Genomic DNA, 18,100 nt, shown 5'->3' with positions numbered 1-18,100 from the left:
CGAAAGTTCCGCCATCCCCCCCTTCTAGGAAATATAGTAGGGTTCCTACTTGCGAGAGAACTGTTGAACTTGTTAGATTTCCTCAACCACGTAGCTCAAAATATAGAATACCCAGTGATGAGCAAAATGCATGTCACTTGGGGGCAAAAGATACACTCCTTAAACGTATCCCTTTCTCGCTCCCACAAAAACAAGACTGGTAGAAAGCAAAGGCTTCCCAAATGCAAGGGTCGAGATTTCCCAGGGCAGTTTCTGCCATTCTGAAGGGCCGCGTCTAGAAAAAAAAATTTAAAACTGGAAGGTAGACAGGCCACAAACATGCAAGCACTAAACTCCTGTTAACTTGTTCACACGCACACAAACACGCTTTGCAAATAAGAGATGCTGAACGTCTGGTGAAGCCGACAGAGACACTTAGTTCCGGGTTCAAGAGTTTACCAATGAACCTGAGCTGTCTGCCACAAAACAAACACACAGACAACAAAAATACACACAGATGAGCCTAAGCTGAGCACTTGCGAGTACAAAAACATAGTACAACAAGCTCCCTGGAGAGACGAGGGAACACTTCCACCCAGGGTGCAACAACCCCCCTAACCAAAGCACATTTCCTAACACGTGGGGCATCTACCCAGGCAATGTATTTTCTTAATTATTACCTGTGCAAAACATGTTTTACGATGAGGGGAGTAAGACACGAGTGCCCCTAAATGCTCCTGTATTTACATACTGGTGCTGCTGACCAAAAGATCTTCGTAATGATTCCGGTGGCACAGAGCATCCCTGTGGGTAACGGAAACGACTAGGGATAGGGACAATAAAAAATAAAGTACCCCCGCATAACAGTAGAACATATCAAATTATTTTGAGGGCAAGGTCATTTTGAAATACAATGGAAATGAAAGAATACGAATGATAAGAAAAACGTTGGGAAATGTAGAGGAAAAAAAATGCATTGGGCCCACGTGCAGACAGACTGACTGACTCGCAGAAAGCGGAGATTAAGGCAACCCGGCGCGGCGAGCAGGGCAAAGTTGTAAAAAGATGGAGAACCGGAGACGTGCAGCACATCCTAAAAGAAAATTGTGAAACCAATCTACATTTTAAGAAAGATTAAGGCGAAGGGCGAGCTTATGTGCCACTCGCAAACGGTACAGGGCTGCACTGTCAAACCCTGTATTTCAACGCCTTGGCTGGGGTAGTACGCGCTACAGGAAAACATGCTGACACTCATTCCAGACGCAGCTACGGCGGACTGGGTTAGGCCCCTCTGCACCTGCACAGGAGCAGCACCCGGCTCAAAGTGGGGCTGGTACCGCCCTCTTACCCTGGAGAGGCACGCTCCCTGCCCAGGCGCCTCATCCAGAGCAGACCCCGGCAGGTTGTTCGCTGCTGGCAGCGTGAGTGCCGGCCCTTGGGCTTCACCTGCGCACCCGACTGCTCCCCACAGGCCCGGCGCCGTCCCCTCCCTTACCTGCGAGCAGAAGTAGGACCCTTGGATGCCCAGCTTGTTGCAGGTGGGGCACTGCAGCTTGGCCTGGCTGCAGCAGCCCTGCGTCTCGCACACTCGGCTGCTCTCCGCGGCCGCCATGCTGCAGCTCCTCCTGCCGCTGGCAGCGCACACTCGGGCCAGGGGGAGGAGGAAAGGAAGGAGCGTCCCCAGGCCCGCCCTGGCTGCAGCGGGGAGGGGTGAGCACGGATAGGCCCACCGGAAGAGGCAGAAGCTCTTCTGTCTCTGCCCACCTCTGACGTTTCCCGGCGTACACTAGAGGCATAACCTCGAGCCCATGTTGTGGCTTCCTGTTAATTTTGGTATACTCACAGCCATGTGAATCTATTAAACAAGAAAGCCCCGTGACAGGGCACGCTAGGACACCACTGGCTGCCGCCGCCCACCCTCTTCAAATCAATCAAAGTCAATTTAAGTAATGGCACTCAAGCGGGATGGGACGGGAAAGGGGGAGGAGAGACGCTGACGACGGCCCCGAGCAAGAAGGTGGGTGCCGTCAATGCCGGCACAGATTCGGGGGCATTCCCGAGAACAGGCTTTCGGCTGACGTAGCCAAAAGGGAAAAATTCTCGGGAACGCCCCCGAATCTGGTCCGAGATTGACGGACAGAGCCCTCTCCCAATGGCTAGCCTCCATTTATGGAGCTAGGCAATGGGAGGTGGGGGCGGATACCCGACCCCACAGAGAAAAACATAAGGTTTTCCTAGCGCATGCGTACTTCGTACATCGTACTTCGTACGCATTTGCTAGGCAAAACCTAAAGAAGTAGGTACAACACGAAGGGGTGCCAACAGCAAAAGTTGAAGAATGTGCGTCTGTGAAGCTGGAACCGTTGAAGGAAAAAGGAGAACACTCTCTTTAGGTTCTGCCCCAAGTGCCACCATAAGATTGCACTAAAAGGACCGCTCCAATGTCTGCATCCTCTGGCTGCCCAGAGGCCACAGCACTGAAGACTGCTAAGCGTGCACTTAGTTCCAACTAAAGACACTCCGGACCATAAAAAAGAAAGGGGGTTAGCGCACTGTGCCACGATGCAGAGCAGCACAAGTAACAAATCCCCCTTAAGGACCTCATTCAATTTAGAGAGGATGTAAAAAACACATAGCAAACCATAGTGGCACTAGGGAATGGGGTCCGATGTAGAAGTGTATTGAAGACAGTTCAAGAAGGCAAACTTGAGAGGCTAACCCAGGCAACACATTTCAAATACAAAGCAGGCCCAGATGAAGCCTCCAGACTCGAGGAACCTGTAGATGCCCTCAAAGCCAAAACCTGTAATGAGTGAAGGGAAGTTGAAGCAAAGAGAACCCCAGGGGTCACTGCGTAGAGATAAGTGAGGAGGGATTACGACAAATCCTTAAGTGTTTCGAAGACCTGTGAAGAGCATGCGACATGAAGGGGTGCAAGTTGAGTTGCAACCACTGACTACACCCAAACCACAAGAGGAGGAGCAGAAAGTATTTTTTTTATGAGGAGGAGCAGATGCATGAACATGGCCTTTTCCAGGCCCCAATAGTGTTGAGGGAGCCTGCCAGGATCTCGACACCAATTCACCGGAGGTGGGCATCGACTCCTACCCTTGGTGGCGTTGATTCTCTGATAATATCACCATGTACATTGCACTGTTAAAGAGAATAACAGTTAAGCAAGAGGTACAACTAAATGTGGAATAGTCACAATACTTTTTTCTTCATAGAATCCTTTTTCCATCACAGAAAAGGAGTCCATACCACCCAGCGTGCCTAAATATTATAGACCAGGGTAGGAAGCATTTCAGGGAACCAGCCTCATGTAAGGCAATGACTCCAAAGGTGGAGAAAAAATATAAACGTTCATCAAAAGACCGAGTCCATATAAAAAGTAATGTAGTAGTGGATTAAATCACACACAACCCGAATAAAAAATGCCAAGACGTCAGCAGGCCCGCCACCAGAGAAGCAAAGCTTGAGCGGAGATGGTGGGACGCAAAGTAGAGAGTGCTGCTGGTTTGCAATGAGGAAAGCCAACCCCAATGCACTCATCAGTAGATACGGACATCGACAGTCGGAAGAAATCAAGGTGTTGGCACAGCACCCCCGTGAGCCGTACAGGAAGAGGGCAAATAACATGCAGGAGGGCAAGGCAATCTCCTGGATGCTAGAGACACAGCAAGCAGACAGCTGTGCACGGGTACAAAGCTTTATACGCGCTTGTTTACGAGTCTTTGGGTTTAAACTTGTGGTTTAGCACCTCACTCAAGTTAAGCCTTGACCCAGCACCTCCATGAACAGTAAAGAAAGAGGGAAATCAACACCATCCAGGATGGCAAGGCTAGCTCCATAACCTGCCTCAAGTCTGGCCTGAACGCGGTGGACACAGTAAGAGGACAGCTGTGCATGAGCACAACCTGTAAGAGACCTGCTTGGCTGCAAGTCCTTGAATTTAAACACGAGGTGCTGTAGACTGTCATTCACGCCCCCTTCACAAGAGATCATCTTTTTGGTGTAGGGGTGGATCATGCCCCTCAACAAATTTTGAAGGACAGTGACACTGAAAAATCGATGGCATCCCTGTAGTTTTAGGAACACATAAAATGGGAGCTTCTCCAGGGAGTAGGCCTACAGGAAGAGGATATTTTCAGGCTTGTACTCCACGGACATCCTTCTCTGCACAGATGGGCACAGCGAACAGAAACCCCACTGTGACAATTCTCGACACCACATCAGCCCTTTCAAGGCCTGGACAGAGAAAGGGGCCAGCCCGAAAAAAAGGGACGAACCCCACCACAAAACACCAGTGTATTCTAAAATATAGAGTTTTCTCAAGGAATGTAATCACTTACAATAAATGAAAACTGAACATTATCCATCACAGCTATTGCATTGAACTTTTGAACACCACCAGATGTGAAGGCAACAAAGAGAACTCAAATTAGGAAGAAGAAAATCACTTTACAACAGGAGATGGAGAAACTTCTACAAAACAGTGGGGAAGGAAAGAGTAATAAAGAGAGAACAATCAAATCTACTCCTATTTTTTGAGGTTCCAAAAATTGAGTAAACACCAAGAGGAATTCAGGATCTCTGGTTCTTAAATGAATAAAGACCCAGACGTGTCAGGAGGTCATTCCACAACTACGAAAGGGAGACTTATTTAGATCTTGGACCTCAAGATTGCTTATCTGCATGTGCAAGAAATTCCACTGGTTCGTCATGAACCAGGCACACTATTAGTTGAATGTGCTTCCCTTTGGGAGAAAGTCAACACCCAGGGTATTTACGAATGGTTTGGCTGCAATGTCAGCGCACTTCTGAAGGCAGCAGATATATGTATACCCCCACCTAGATGACTAACTGGTAACGGCATACTCCTTCATATAATGCCAGAAGAACTTTAAAAATTGTCTTGCATACCCTACACACACTGGGGCTTTCATTGAACATAGAAACGTTCTACTGAATGCCGGAGAAAGAAACCTTTCAAGGAGCAAGGCACAATTCCAGGGATGCCAAAGCATTTCCCCCAACTAAAAGAATCCCGGCATTGACAGACCAACCTCACCTTTACAAGAAGGAGCAATATCTGACCGTGAGAAATGTTGGGAAAGTGATTGCATGATGGCCTCCTGATCCAATTGATCTCTCGTACAAGGCTCGTAGGAAGCCGATCCAAGAATGAAAAAAGAGCCTATGGTCACAGGCAATAGGAAATTGGGCAGATTTATTGGTTGTTACTCTGAAGGTGCATAAGGAAATGGCATGGTAGATCTGGAGCAATATAGCAGAAACTACATCTTTCATACAACCATTTTCCTCCATGACCATCACTGCAGATGCCTCCCACATAGAAATGCCCAATTGATAGACCGTTCAGGAAACTTTGCATACACTGTTCCACCAATTTCACTGATGCCACTAGTTATAAACAAATGCAAGCTATCACCCATGACGCTAATCTTATTGGCATCGTAATGGGCAAGGCAGACCTGGTTCTCGAACTGATGGACATTTCTCCAGGGGAATAAATAAGCTACCCGCTTCACCAGACCTAATGTCAATGGAAAGGGGGCAGGTCTGTCACCCGGAACTTAGAATTCGGTGATCTTGGACTGCAACAGAGAACACTGGATGTCCTCATGCAAGGCTGAAGATCCAGCACCAGAAAATGCTGTGCTGCAAACCGGAAGAGATGCAACCTCCTGGTGCAACAAGGAAAGCCTCCTGGACAGTGGAACGCATGACACTATGGTCATTAGTTACCTAATGTACCTGCTAGACGAGTATCTGGCCTACACATCATTTGAAGTCCATTTATCAGCCATAGTGGCATACACAAGGGGACATACAGGTAGAATCCTCAACACACTGGTCAGTAAGAGATACCTAGAAGGTGCAAACAGGATACCACTGCACATATCAGCATCCATGCAAATCTAGACTTGCTGTGGATATAATTAATGAAGGAACCCTTCTAGCCAAATCATAAAGCAGGACAAACCTTTTTAACACTAGAAATAGTAGCTAAATAGCAATCACTGGGTCTGTGGGCTGTAAGTGCTCACGACACAGGAACCTTAATTGTAAATCCACACAGTGTGATCATGTGAATAAACCCTCAGTTCCTTCTCAAGGTCTTCTCACACTTGTATGTTAAACCATAACGCTGCCAAGATTCTTATAACACTTAGAGAGGCATGCGGAAAGAGCCCTCCACATACTAGATGTTCGTAGGGCAGTCATGTACTGCCTGGAAAGACCTAAACAAATCAGGAAAGTAAGGAATTAGTTACTTACCTGTACACTATAGTTCTCCAGTATTATCTTTCATAGATTCACATGCCTGTATCTTCCCCGTCGTCATGGTGGGAGTTTCACGGTAACAGAATGACCAAAGCAGTATCATAGAGAAGAAAACTGCATAGAAAAACCCTATAGGGACTGTAGTATTTGGTAACCAGACCTCTTCATTGTTTGGTCCAAAAGTCAGCCAATCAGCTTTGCTGCCCTGCCCTCACACTCCCCAGCAGAAGCTTCCTGCCTCAGATTTCCGTCCCCGAGTGAGAGACATGGATAAATACCGAGAACAGGTTCTGCCTGAGAAACGGGGAGGTGTGAATGTATGAAAGATAATACTGGAGAACTACAGTGAACAGGTAAGTAACTAATTCCTTCTCCAGTATTACATCTTTCATAGATTCACATGCTTGTATCAGAGTAGTAAGCAGTGCTCACAAAATTTGCAGCGTTTCCAGGATAGAACCCTGAAGGAAGCTCTGCAGTAAAGCAATGTTAGAACATGATCTAAAATACACAAGTCAGATAGGAATAACAACCATATCCTCTATAAAATATATTGTGTAAGTTCTTGAAAGAAAACATAATAGAACAATCTATAACAATAGTATACTATATATGCATATATATATATATATATATATATATATATATATATATATATATATATACAAACATATATCAATGTACTGTATAGAAAAATTAACAGATAATCAAATTATACCTTACTGAAATAGACGTTTCAGAACAGCTTGTCCCACTGCCGTGTCCTCTTTCCACGCAGTGTCCAGACACTAGTGCCTGGTAAATGAATGCACACTCTTCCACGTCGCTGCTCTGTAGATGTCGGGGAGCGACACTCCTGCGAACAAGGCCATCGATGTCGCCATCTTCCTTGTGGAAGGTGCATTCACTTTGGAAAAGAGCGGCTTTCCCGCTTTTTCATGACATTTCAAGATAGCCGATGAAATCCATCTGGCGATACTTAGTCTTGACAGAGGGAGGCCTCTCCTTTGTCCTTCAAATGCGATAAACAATTGCTTGCATTTGCGAAATGTCTTTGTTCGTTCAATGTAGAACTTCAAACATCTAGCAATGTCCAAAGAGTGTAAAGCTCTTTCTGCTTCAGATGAGGGATTGCTGAAAAAGGTAGGCAAAACAATAGGCTCGTTGAGGTGAAAAGACGTAGGGACCTTGGGTATAAACGTTGGATTTGTCCTTAATATAACCCTGTCCTGGCGAAATTGTAAAAAGGGCTCTTCCATTGAAAAGGCTTGAATTTCGCTAACCCTCCTTGCTGATGTTAGGGCAAGCAGCAGGGCTGTCTTCCACGATAGGAACTGTAAGACTGTTTTGTGTATAGGCTCGAAAGGCGGCCTCATAAGTTGTGACAGGACTGCATTGAGGTGCCATGGCACTGGCGGGCGCCGAATGGGCGGAAAAGCTCTAAAAAGTCCTCTAATAAACTCCTTTATTAGCCTGGAAGACCAGTGAGACGGCTCGTTTGGCTTTCTCCTGAAGCGTGATATTGCTGCCAAGTGTACCTTCACCGAGGCATGTGACAGACCTGCCTTAGATAACGACAACAGGTAAGGTAGAATACCTTTGGGGTGTACTGTTAACGGGTGTAAGTTTTGACTGTCACACCAGTGGCAGAAACGAGTCCATTTTGCTGCATATGTCTTGTTGGTTGACATAGCTCTGGTTTGCGACAGAATATGTCTCCATTCCTGTGGAATGTTTAAGTCTTGGAATTCCCGCTCATGAGGTTCCATGCAGACAATTTTAGCGATTGTAGGTCCGGATGCAGAATCTGACAGTTTTTCATGGAAATGAGGTTCTGGAATGTCGGAAGCTGGACTTTGCTGCCCTTTGACATCTGTAGCAGTTCTGAAAACCATGCCTGCCTCGGCCAGGCTGGTGCTATCAGTATGACATGACACGGTTCTAACCTCATTTTGCGAAGTACTCGCGGTATTAATGGAAACGGAGGGAACGCGTAGGCAAACCTTCCCGTCCAGTCCATGTGGAATGCATTTCCCCTGGAATCTTGCTGAGGGTACCTGGACGCAAACTGGACGCACTTTGAATTGTCTCTGGTTGCGAACAAGTTTAATGTGGGAGTGCCCCACCTTTGAAACAGTTTGTGAAGCTGAGTGTCGTGCAGTTCCCACTCGTGCGTCACGTTCGATATGCGACTCAGGGCATCTGCCCGTGTGTTGAGGATGCCCTGTATATGTTGCACCTGAATTGAAATGCCGTGGTTTATCAGCCATTTCCAGATTCTTTGCGCCAACGCCGACAGTTGTTTGGATCTTTTTCCACCCTGCTTTAGCAGATAAAACATAGTCGTGGTGCTGTCCGTTTGAATAAGCACCGACGAGTGTCGTATCCTGGGTAGGAAGGCTTGAAGCCCCAGAAACACCGCTTTGAGTTTTAACATGTTTATGTGAAGCTCTGCTTCCCAGTCTGACCAGAGGTCCTGAATCTCCAGCTCTTGAAGATGCGCGTCCCATCCTTGTAACGAGGCATCCGTTGTCATCACGTAATCGTGATCTTGAGGTACAAAGTTCAAGCCCTGATCCAAGTTCTTCTGAACCTTCCACCATGACATGGCCACCTTCATACGGTTCGTGATGGTGATCCGATCCTCGAAAGTTCCTTTGGACTGAACCCACTGCTCGTCCAGTTGTTCCTGCAAAGGTCTCATTCGAAGACTGCAATTTGGCACCAGTGGGATGCAGGATGATATCATCCCCAACATGGATTTGTACATTCTCACAGAAGTGAATCTTTTTGTCTGAAGGGTCGTTGCTAGACCCATTATCTTTCTCATTCGGTCTTCGGAAGGATAAGCTTTCACTGCCTTGGTGCATATCCATGCCCCTAAGAAGTGGATGCCCTGGGCTGGAGTCAGCGAGGATTTCTCCAAGTTGGTCCTTAGTCCCAAGCGCTGAAATAGCCGAATGCAGCACTGAAGAGACCTTGTTGTTTCTCTGAATGATGGACCTGTCACCGGCCAGTCGTCCAGATATGGGTAAATGTAATGCCCTTGCAATCTTAAATGGGCCGCCACCGGGGCCATGCATTTGGTGAACACCCTCGGGCCGATTTGAGGCCGAATGGAAGGACCTTGAATTGAAAATGGCGACTCTCCACGATGAATCTTAAATATTTTCTGTGCTTCCGATGAATTGGAATATGGAAGTACGCATCCATGAGATCCAAAGACGCCATGTAGTCTTTCTCCTTTAACATTTGGAGGATCTCTTGTAATGAGAGTATTCTGAAGGGAATCTTTTTTATGTTTTGATTCAGATCCCTCAAATCCAATACCTGTCTCCATTTCAGGGTTTGTTTCTTTTTGATGAGGAAGAAATGCGAATAGAAGCCTTTCCCTCTGAGATGTTGCGGCACTTCTTCTATGGCTCCCTTTTGCAGAAGCGAATGGACTTCCTTCTGCAACTCCTGACGATGTTGGTTGAGCCTGAGCACCGGGGGATGATCTGGTGGCATTTCTACAAATTCTAGGGTATGACCTCTGCTTATGACGTCTAAAACCCATTTGTCCGATGTTATGGACATCCAGTTGTTGAAGTATTGAGACAGATAGTGGTCGTTTTCCGGGATCTGTTGTGTGGGGAGCGCCAGCCTGAAATCATTGACGTCTGTTAGACTGTTGATTTTTCCCTCTGGTGTTTGATTTGCCCCTAGACTGCTGCTGGTAAGAGGAGTTGGAGGGCCTGTACTGGGTGTTTGAATTGTATTGTCGATATCCCTGTTGGCTATAAGGCTGATATCTGTTGGTCTGATATGAGGATCTCTGATTGAATTGACCTCTTGCACCCCTTTTACGAAAGGACTGAAACAGTCCTTGTTGCAGAGACCCCAGCGCTCTAGCAGTATCCGTGTCAGACTTGATGCCCTGTAGCGCTTCATCTATATGTTTCCCAAATAAATTTCTACAATTTTCGCCTGCACCTCTGGACGAAACGATGTTGCTTTAAGCCAACCTTGTCTGCGAAGCGAAACTGCTCCAGCCATCTGTCTGAAAGCCATAGATGAAACGTCCATGGCGATGTCAATTGATTCAGCAGCAGACTTTGCTCCGTCTTTGAGGATAGCCGCCGCTTCCTCCTTCCTATCGTCCGGTAGCGCAGACAGTATGGGTGCCAGATCTGACCACATTTGTCTGTTGAAACGGCTAATAAGGGCCATAGCATTGGCTGCTTTAATAGTAGAGGCTGCCATGACCGCAAACCTCTTACCGGCACCGTCCATTCTCCGTCCTTCTTTGTCTGGTGGCACCAAGGAAGTAGCCACCGGGTTCTTTGAATTCCTCTGCGCCGCCTGCGTCACAACTGACTCAGGTCTGGGGTGTCCTATTAGACAGGCTGCGGCAGACTCCGGCGCTCTATACTTTTTTTCGATTCTTGGAATGGAAACCGCTATGGAAGCCGGTGTTTTTAAAATTTTCAGGCCCTCTTCCCAAACGTGAGGGATAATCGGTATCGAGCGAGTCGATTTCCTGGCATCATCCTTGAAATCATACAAGAAACATTCCGTTTCTTTTACTTCCATATCCAAATTAAATCTTTTAGCCGCCTTCTCCATGATGTCATAGAACCCTCGATGTCTTGAGGAGGAGAGGTGGATGGCAGCGGGGTAGGTGACAGGGGCGATGGCAAAATATATTCATTCCATTCCTGCCCCGTAGCATCATGTACAAGTTCCCCTTCTTCAGGTTGATCATCCTCGTCGGATTCCGTTAGGTCATCCCTTATTGTTATCACTGGCGGTGATCTAACCCCCTGCTCCTGAGAGGTAGATTGTGTCCTTGGAGGTTGCGATGAAGCCACCGGCATAGATGATTGAGGGGTGTTTGCCTCCAGAAAACGACAGTAGTAATTGTTTATCATGAACCTGAGGTCAGATACAAGAGACACTGTATGGAGACTGTCTCCTGTCGCTCTTCCTCTCGTGACTCCTCTTGTTGCTCTTCTTCCTCATTATAATCACATGTTTCCTGGAAAGACTCATATCTGGAAGACTGAGCTCTGTCCTTGAAGGAATATACCTCTTCTTCGTCTGTGTCCTGGCTCTTTATTTTGAGCTGTGAAGGGCTGTAGGCAGCACCTGAGGACTCCTCTCCATCTGAGTCTTGTTCCAATAAAGAAGATGGGGGTAGAGGTGAAATCTGTGTCCATGATGTGAATTCCGCAGATTTGCTGATAGTCGCTGAACCCCTGGACGACTGAAATGACCGAATAGAAATCATAGTCTCCGACTGTGGCGATTTAAAAGCCTTTGCCGTTGAAAGTATGATTTTCGTCGACGGTGCCGTCGACGACGCGGTCACCGTCGACGGAGCCGTCGGCACCAAAGTCGTCGTCGACGGGACCACCGTCGACGAGGCCCCCGTCGACATCGTCGTCGTCAACGGGATAATCTTATTCGTTGTCGTCGACGTTGTCGCCGTCGACGCTGCTTTAGATCCTATCGTCGACGAAGCCGTCGTCGTCCAAAAAGTCGTCGTCGACGGTGAAGTCGTCGACGGAGCTGAAGATTTTTCCACAGACTTTGAAGTAGAAGCTAGGGAAGTGGTCAACGGAGCAGACCCTGTCCCTTTAGGACCTGACAGCTTCTTCAGAGGAGTAATAGGGAGAGAAGACGCTGCTTTCTCTTTAGATTTACTCTTCTTAGGCTCCACTTTCTCCTCATAAATACAGGCCTTTCTCTTTTTAGGTGTCATTTTAGAAGATTCCTCCCCAGAATCTGTCTGATGTGGCCTTCTTCTTCTGAAGCCATAACAGCAAGCGAGCCTCTCTGTCTCTAAGAGTTTTGACAGAAAATGTTCTACAATATTTACAATCCTTAGCAACATGCTTAGGATGAAGACAGTATAGGCAGTCCTTGTGTGGATCCTCAGAGTAAAGCCTGGCCTTCCCACAGGATCTGCAAGGCCTGAACAGCCTCTTTTTAGAGCTTTCAGCCATAATGAAGAAAATAGGTACACACAATACCTTAATCCAGTAGACAAGAAAGTAGAAGTAAAAGGTCAATAGTTCACTCAGGAACAGTAAACTGAGCAGAGCTCAGGGAGACTCCTTTCTCACACGAAGGCGGTTGGAAATCTGAGGCAGGAAGCTTCTGCTGGGGAGTGTGAGGGCAGGGCAGCAATGCTGATTGGCTGACTTTTGGACCAAACAATGAGGAGGTCTGGTTACCAAATACTACAGTCCCTATGGGGTTTTTCTATGCAGTTTTCTTCTCTATGATACTGCTTTGGTCATTCTGTTACCGTGAGACTCCCACCATGATGACGGGGAAGATACAAGCATGTGAATATATGAAAGATGTAATACTGGAGAAGCCAGTTCTTTGTTTCCTTTGAACAAGCAAGCAGGAGCGCAAAAGTGGCCAAGGAAACCATTGCATGATGGATAGTACTGGCAGTCCAGACATTCTACTCAAAAGCTGAGTTACAGCTAGAAGAGAAACCTAGTGCCTATTCCACAAGGAATAAGGGGTCAACCCTCGCATTTTTAGAGAATGTTTCTGTGAGAAAAAGCTCTTTTATGCATGGTCACCCTCATGTTTTTGAACTGATGTTTCTGGTGTTTTGACTCTTCACTGGGACACTGCTGCCCAGGCCCCATGCGTATGCTCAGACTCCCTAAAACATTGACACGATGGTACGGAAATACACCCCTGGCATGGAAAATTAAATGTCCCCTGTGGTCACCACCACCGTTTTTTTCATCCGGCATGGTGGCAGTGAAAACATGGATTCAGGACTACACTCAGTAGCCTGACAGCAGCGGCTTGAACTCTACAGCACAGACCTGTTAAAAGCACCCTCTTGACAGGGAGAAAAACCTGAATGCAAATAATAAATGGCACCCCTAAACACCCCTTCCCACCCACAAGGCAGAATGCACAATATTTAAGAGTGGGTAAGGCCCAAAATGACATTGTCACTGATCAGGCTGTAGCTGGCACATAGGAAAAGTCAAATTATGTATTATATACTTTAATCGATAACCGCATGTCCCAAACTGTGGGTCATCGGAAGCCGATTTTTAGTGGGTGTTGAAAGTTTGAGTAATAAATAAGGATGCCTTTAAACTCTGTTTAACTTGTCACATTTGCGGTGCTTCAGAAATGGAGGTCAAATGTCAGGCTATGTCTCTTACAATTTGTTGCTTATTTTTTAACATGCAGATTGGTGTTTACAAACTCCTCTCACTTTGCAGTCAGTGAAAGAAAAGTATAGTGAATTATGTGACAATCTTGCTGGGGTACAGGTAGTGTGAACGGGAAGGCTGTTGGATTTCATTTTTAGTAACACAAAATGTAAATACCTGTAAATGAACTGTACACATTCAGCAGTTTGGAATGCAAAAATGAAGTACTTAGCTTGTAATTCTGAAGTGTGATGGAAGCAAAAATGTTAATACGATCAAACAAAGACACTTTTCTTGGCGATGCACATATGATAAATATTCACTGAAACCCGATTTCCAGACAATATCATTAGTGGTCAGTACAGGATATATATTTCTGTGCAAATATAATAGCCACTTTAATAGAAAATGTGCTACATGTTAATGAGAGTGCACTGCAGCGCAATGGTTTAGTTGCATAAAAAAATCACCTGCCTCATGACCAATAAAGCTAGGTGGGTCGAAAAAGTTTGTCTTTCTAAAAAGTGGGTTATAGTTCAAAAAAGTCTAGGGAGCACTGATCTATAGCTTTTGACCAGTGCCAACTACTGACTCCATTAAAAGAATTCTTTTTATATTGAATAAAAACCCAATCTAATGTTGAAGGCAAATTTGTATTAAATATGTTGGAAATTTGAGTTTTAGAAAGTTACCTTTACCCTGCCTGAAGCTGCTGAATGCTAATTTGCATTAGTTCTCCATCCACTGCCCAACCTATAACTGGCCTGAATGAGGTGTGAAAACTGGCCCCAGAGCAGAGACAATGGTCTGGGCATGGAGAGGTGGTTTCTTCTCATTGTATTCAGACCAGTTATGGTGGACTTTGGAACGTCATAAACTTCAGAGGGACCTGACCTGTCAAAAGCATATGTTAGGTGACACCTGGAAAGCTCCAAAATTGTCCCACTAGTCAAACTGGCACCAAACCCAGTGGTAGGAAAGCTACCACCAGACTGGTTTTAGGTGACCAGAGTAGAAGGAGCTGCTCTTTTGCCTGGCTATACCTGTGGGTGGGAACACATGCTTTGCACAAGGGAGAAAGGATTTCTCCATCTTGAATTTGGAGAGTGAGGGTGCGTGTGGGCAAAATGCAACTGCTTAAAAAGTGGGTTGGGTTAAACCCCGAGAAAGTCTACCCCATTGGTAAGGGCCAGGAATCGCCACCACCCACTAGCTGGTGCCAGGTACAAATGTGCTATCCTAGGCACAATGCTGAGGCATTCTCTGGACCTGCACCAGAACAGAAGGACATCACCTACTGTTTGAGACCTGGGAGGGAAACTGAAGGGTTGAACCTCCCTCCACGTGTACCTCGGTCAAAGAATGGACTTCAAGAATCAGTTGGCTTTCTGTGTTGCTATGAAGAAATAACAAGCTGCAAGATGCCCTTTCCCCGAAGTGCCCAGCTGACCAGTAGTGGGTCCTGATGTTGGCCTTTGCCTGACCCCCTATGGTCCAGCAGGACTAAGAAATGTACTCCAGTGGTAGTTTAGGCACCAGAAAAAAGCTTGGAAACTTTTCAATAACATTTCCTCCAGAGCATTAGTGGGACCTTGGAAGAGACAAAATGTCCAATTAGCACTTCCCAAGCATCTAATTGTATTTCAGCTTTGTCCCGCTCAAAGGCCCCTCCCCCTCTGAAATAGCAACAAAATCCCTTTCTGTGTTGGGGATCTAGAACATGTCCAGCATTAAATCACCAAGCTCCAGCAGGACCAGCATGCTTCAGTTACATGTCCTTCGGTTCCACAGCGGCGGCTACTCTTGCAGTGGCGGCCCAAACGTGGAGGATTTCTCTGAAAGTGGCATTTAAAAAATTTCTGGAACTTTTTGACTTCCAGACTTTTACTTGGACCAATTTACTTAGTATATCTGACCAGTACTCTTTCGTGTTCGGTTTAATATCGCACCTAGGTCCCGACCTGCTGCTTTCCATAGACTATCATTGGTGCTTTGTGCTATCTCTATTTTAAACTTTGAAAATTCCTATCCCTGGTTCCCCTTATTGGATTTTTTGTCATTTTTATGTCATGTTGCTTAATATATTTCCCCATTTAAAAAAAATTGAAATCCATTGTAGTGGGATTTTTATTCTGTTCTCTTTGACTTTGTAACTGTTTTCATACTTCTAAATATTTTATACATTTGCTTTAAGTTAAGCCTGTCTGCTCTATGCCATACCTAGAGACTGAGCTCGGGTTTAAAATACTGAAACGTTTGACTGGACCTAACTGGTAAGTGACTTTGAGTTGTGGTGGACTTCCATCCTCCGCAACTAATAATTCACTTTCTTACAGTTTGCATTAGTGACCAAATGTATGGCAGCAGCTTGATCGTCCATACATACCTTCACAAACCACTATTATGGGAACATTATAGCCAACAGAGAGGCACAGGTGGGACAAAGTATTAAAGCACCGGTCTGCGAATACAACTCATTTGAAGAGAGGAGAAACCTCTACCAAATCAGTGCACAGCAACAATTCACAGCGTATAAATCTAGGAAAGGTCCATGCTGTAAAACAAAATAGTTACGGACCTGTAGATGTAGGTTTGCACTTGAAGAATTTTCTGGATTCACAAGCGACCCTCCATCGTCCCCGGAAATTATGTGCTTGACACTCAAATTACGTAGGGCCTACTTTTCACACAGTACAAAGAAAAGACCAAAAGACATAGAGAAAAAAGTATGAAAGTGGAAATCGGAATCTGAAGATGGCATTTAGAAGGGTTTCTGGGATGCAGGACAGATGTCAGGAGGGTAGGATGTGCCAACAAATGATGGTAGACGACACGTAGGAGAAAAAACAAAGAGGATAATTCCAGACCCAACCACTAGATGCTGGAATAATGCACAGTATGTGAATCCAGACAATTCTGGCAAGCTGCAAAACAACTCCCAGAAGTAAGTAACCATTTCTTTACAACAATGAACTTGAACACCTCACATCACATCTACCACACATGCATAACAATAACTACACCTATCATGCATTCTAATTCACCATGATGACATTTACCATTATAAGGCAAACCCCACCTATTATATAATACGTACCTACATACATATTTACATACACACACATATATATTAACAGACTGGTGGCTGAATAAAAGAAGCAAAAAAACAAACACAGCTTCGTACTACTTCTGTAACCCTAGGAGGAGATTTTGTGAGTGTATGTATATGTATATATATATATATATATATGTATGTATGTATGTATGTATGTGTGTGTGTTCTCTCTTTCCCTCTTGCTCTCCCCTCTCTCTCTCTCTCTCATCCCCTCCATCTCTACCCCGCTCTTTCTCCTTCCTATCTTTCTCCTAACAGAAAAGAATATTTAATACCACTCCGCACTGCCAATCTCTGGACCGAAAAACAAAATTCTACCCGAATACATTATCCATTCCTGAACCCTAAAAACCTCTTGACACCACAAAATTCGACCTATTCCAACCTGCTTAATGCTCTAAAATACCACCAGCTACCTCCCATTCACGGACTAAATGTGTTGTAAATATAATGTGTTGAAACGTTCCTCACTGACTCTGAACCCTAAAAAAAAAAACGTTCTCCCCCTCTACATTAACCATCCCGTAATCCTATAAAACCCATGTCACCCTTATACACTACCTATCCCTGAACCCGAAAAACTCCTACTCCTATACATTTACATTTCCACCCCTGCACCCTAAGAAAACCTTACTACACCTAAACACTACTTATCAATGAAACCTGAAAACCTTTTGGTGCCCCAAAATCCATCCTATCCAATACTACTCCAAAACACTACCCACTCCCTCCCACCCACCCTTAAATTCATTGTAACTTACCTTGGCTTGTGGTAGTGGTAAATGCATTGTTTTGTTTTCCCTGTTGAATTGGACGCTCTGTAGTGATTTAATAGCCTTAAATTAGGCTCAAGAGTAAAGGTAGACCTGCACTCTACAGAGCTTGCTTGGTGCATTTTGGGTAAGCTTAGGGCAGTCTTTGAGTCCACAGATGGCGGCAGCAGCAAGGTGAAGACCTGTTGTGTCTCCTGGTGCTATTATAATCCATTGTACGCCAAAGCACCTGCCACATGCATATCTGAGGTGACCCCTGACTACTGACAGTGACTGAGGGATCTCCACAAGATGGCACTTGTCTGCTTCCTGGCTTTGAGGATTTAGACGGGATTATAAAGAAAGAGGCTATTTCACAAACAATTGCATAACAGTTGTTCCCCGCCCCCTAGCCCACCCTCTTTACCGGTCAGTAACAGATGAATATGGACCACGCTTGTCTTATGTTACTCACCAATCTGTTTTCTTGCTCTGCAGGTGGACTATGCCAAGACGCTGCATTATGTGGGAGCAGGCGTGGCCTTCCCTGCTGGACTTGTGTTCGTGTGCCTGCAGTGTGTTCTGACGTACCACTTGGCAGCAGCAGCCCTCGACTACTGGATGGCGCACCTCAGGGTCTCCCTCACCGCAGTGGCCTTAATCTCTCTCGTACTGAGTATCCTTTTATGCTTGGCTTTAGTCCTTGAGCATTGGACGGTATGTTTGTGTGCAGTCCTTCAGAGAGCAACAAAAGATTCTAAATC

The 18,100-nt window shown here is 45.7% G+C and overlaps 1 protein-coding gene across 2 annotated transcripts in view; it reads left to right on the top strand.

Moving 5' to 3' along the window:
* The window catches only part of TMEM150A (transmembrane protein 150A), a 94,933-nt gene that overhangs the window by 65,339 nt on the left and 11,494 nt on the right, over nucleotides 1-18,100 (top strand). For both annotated transcript variants that reach the window (XR_015300910.1, XM_086943378.1), the window contains exon 7: nucleotides 17,835-18,012. Coding sequence is in view for 1 of the 2 variants with exons in the window: in XM_086943378.1 (XP_086799504.1) it covers nucleotides 17,835-18,012 (178 nt within the window). In the remaining variant the exon portion in view is untranslated. The remainder of the gene's footprint in view (nucleotides 1-17,834; nucleotides 18,013-18,100) is intronic.

The sequence above is a fragment of the Lissotriton vulgaris genome, chromosome 11 (assembly GCF_964263255.1).
Source record: "Lissotriton vulgaris chromosome 11, aLisVul1.2, whole genome shotgun sequence".
NCBI classification, from domain to species: domain Eukaryota; kingdom Metazoa; phylum Chordata; class Amphibia; order Caudata; family Salamandridae; genus Lissotriton; species Lissotriton vulgaris.
The sequence above is the reverse complement of the archived record's forward strand: the minus strand, read 5'-3'. Positions and strand labels throughout refer to the sequence as shown.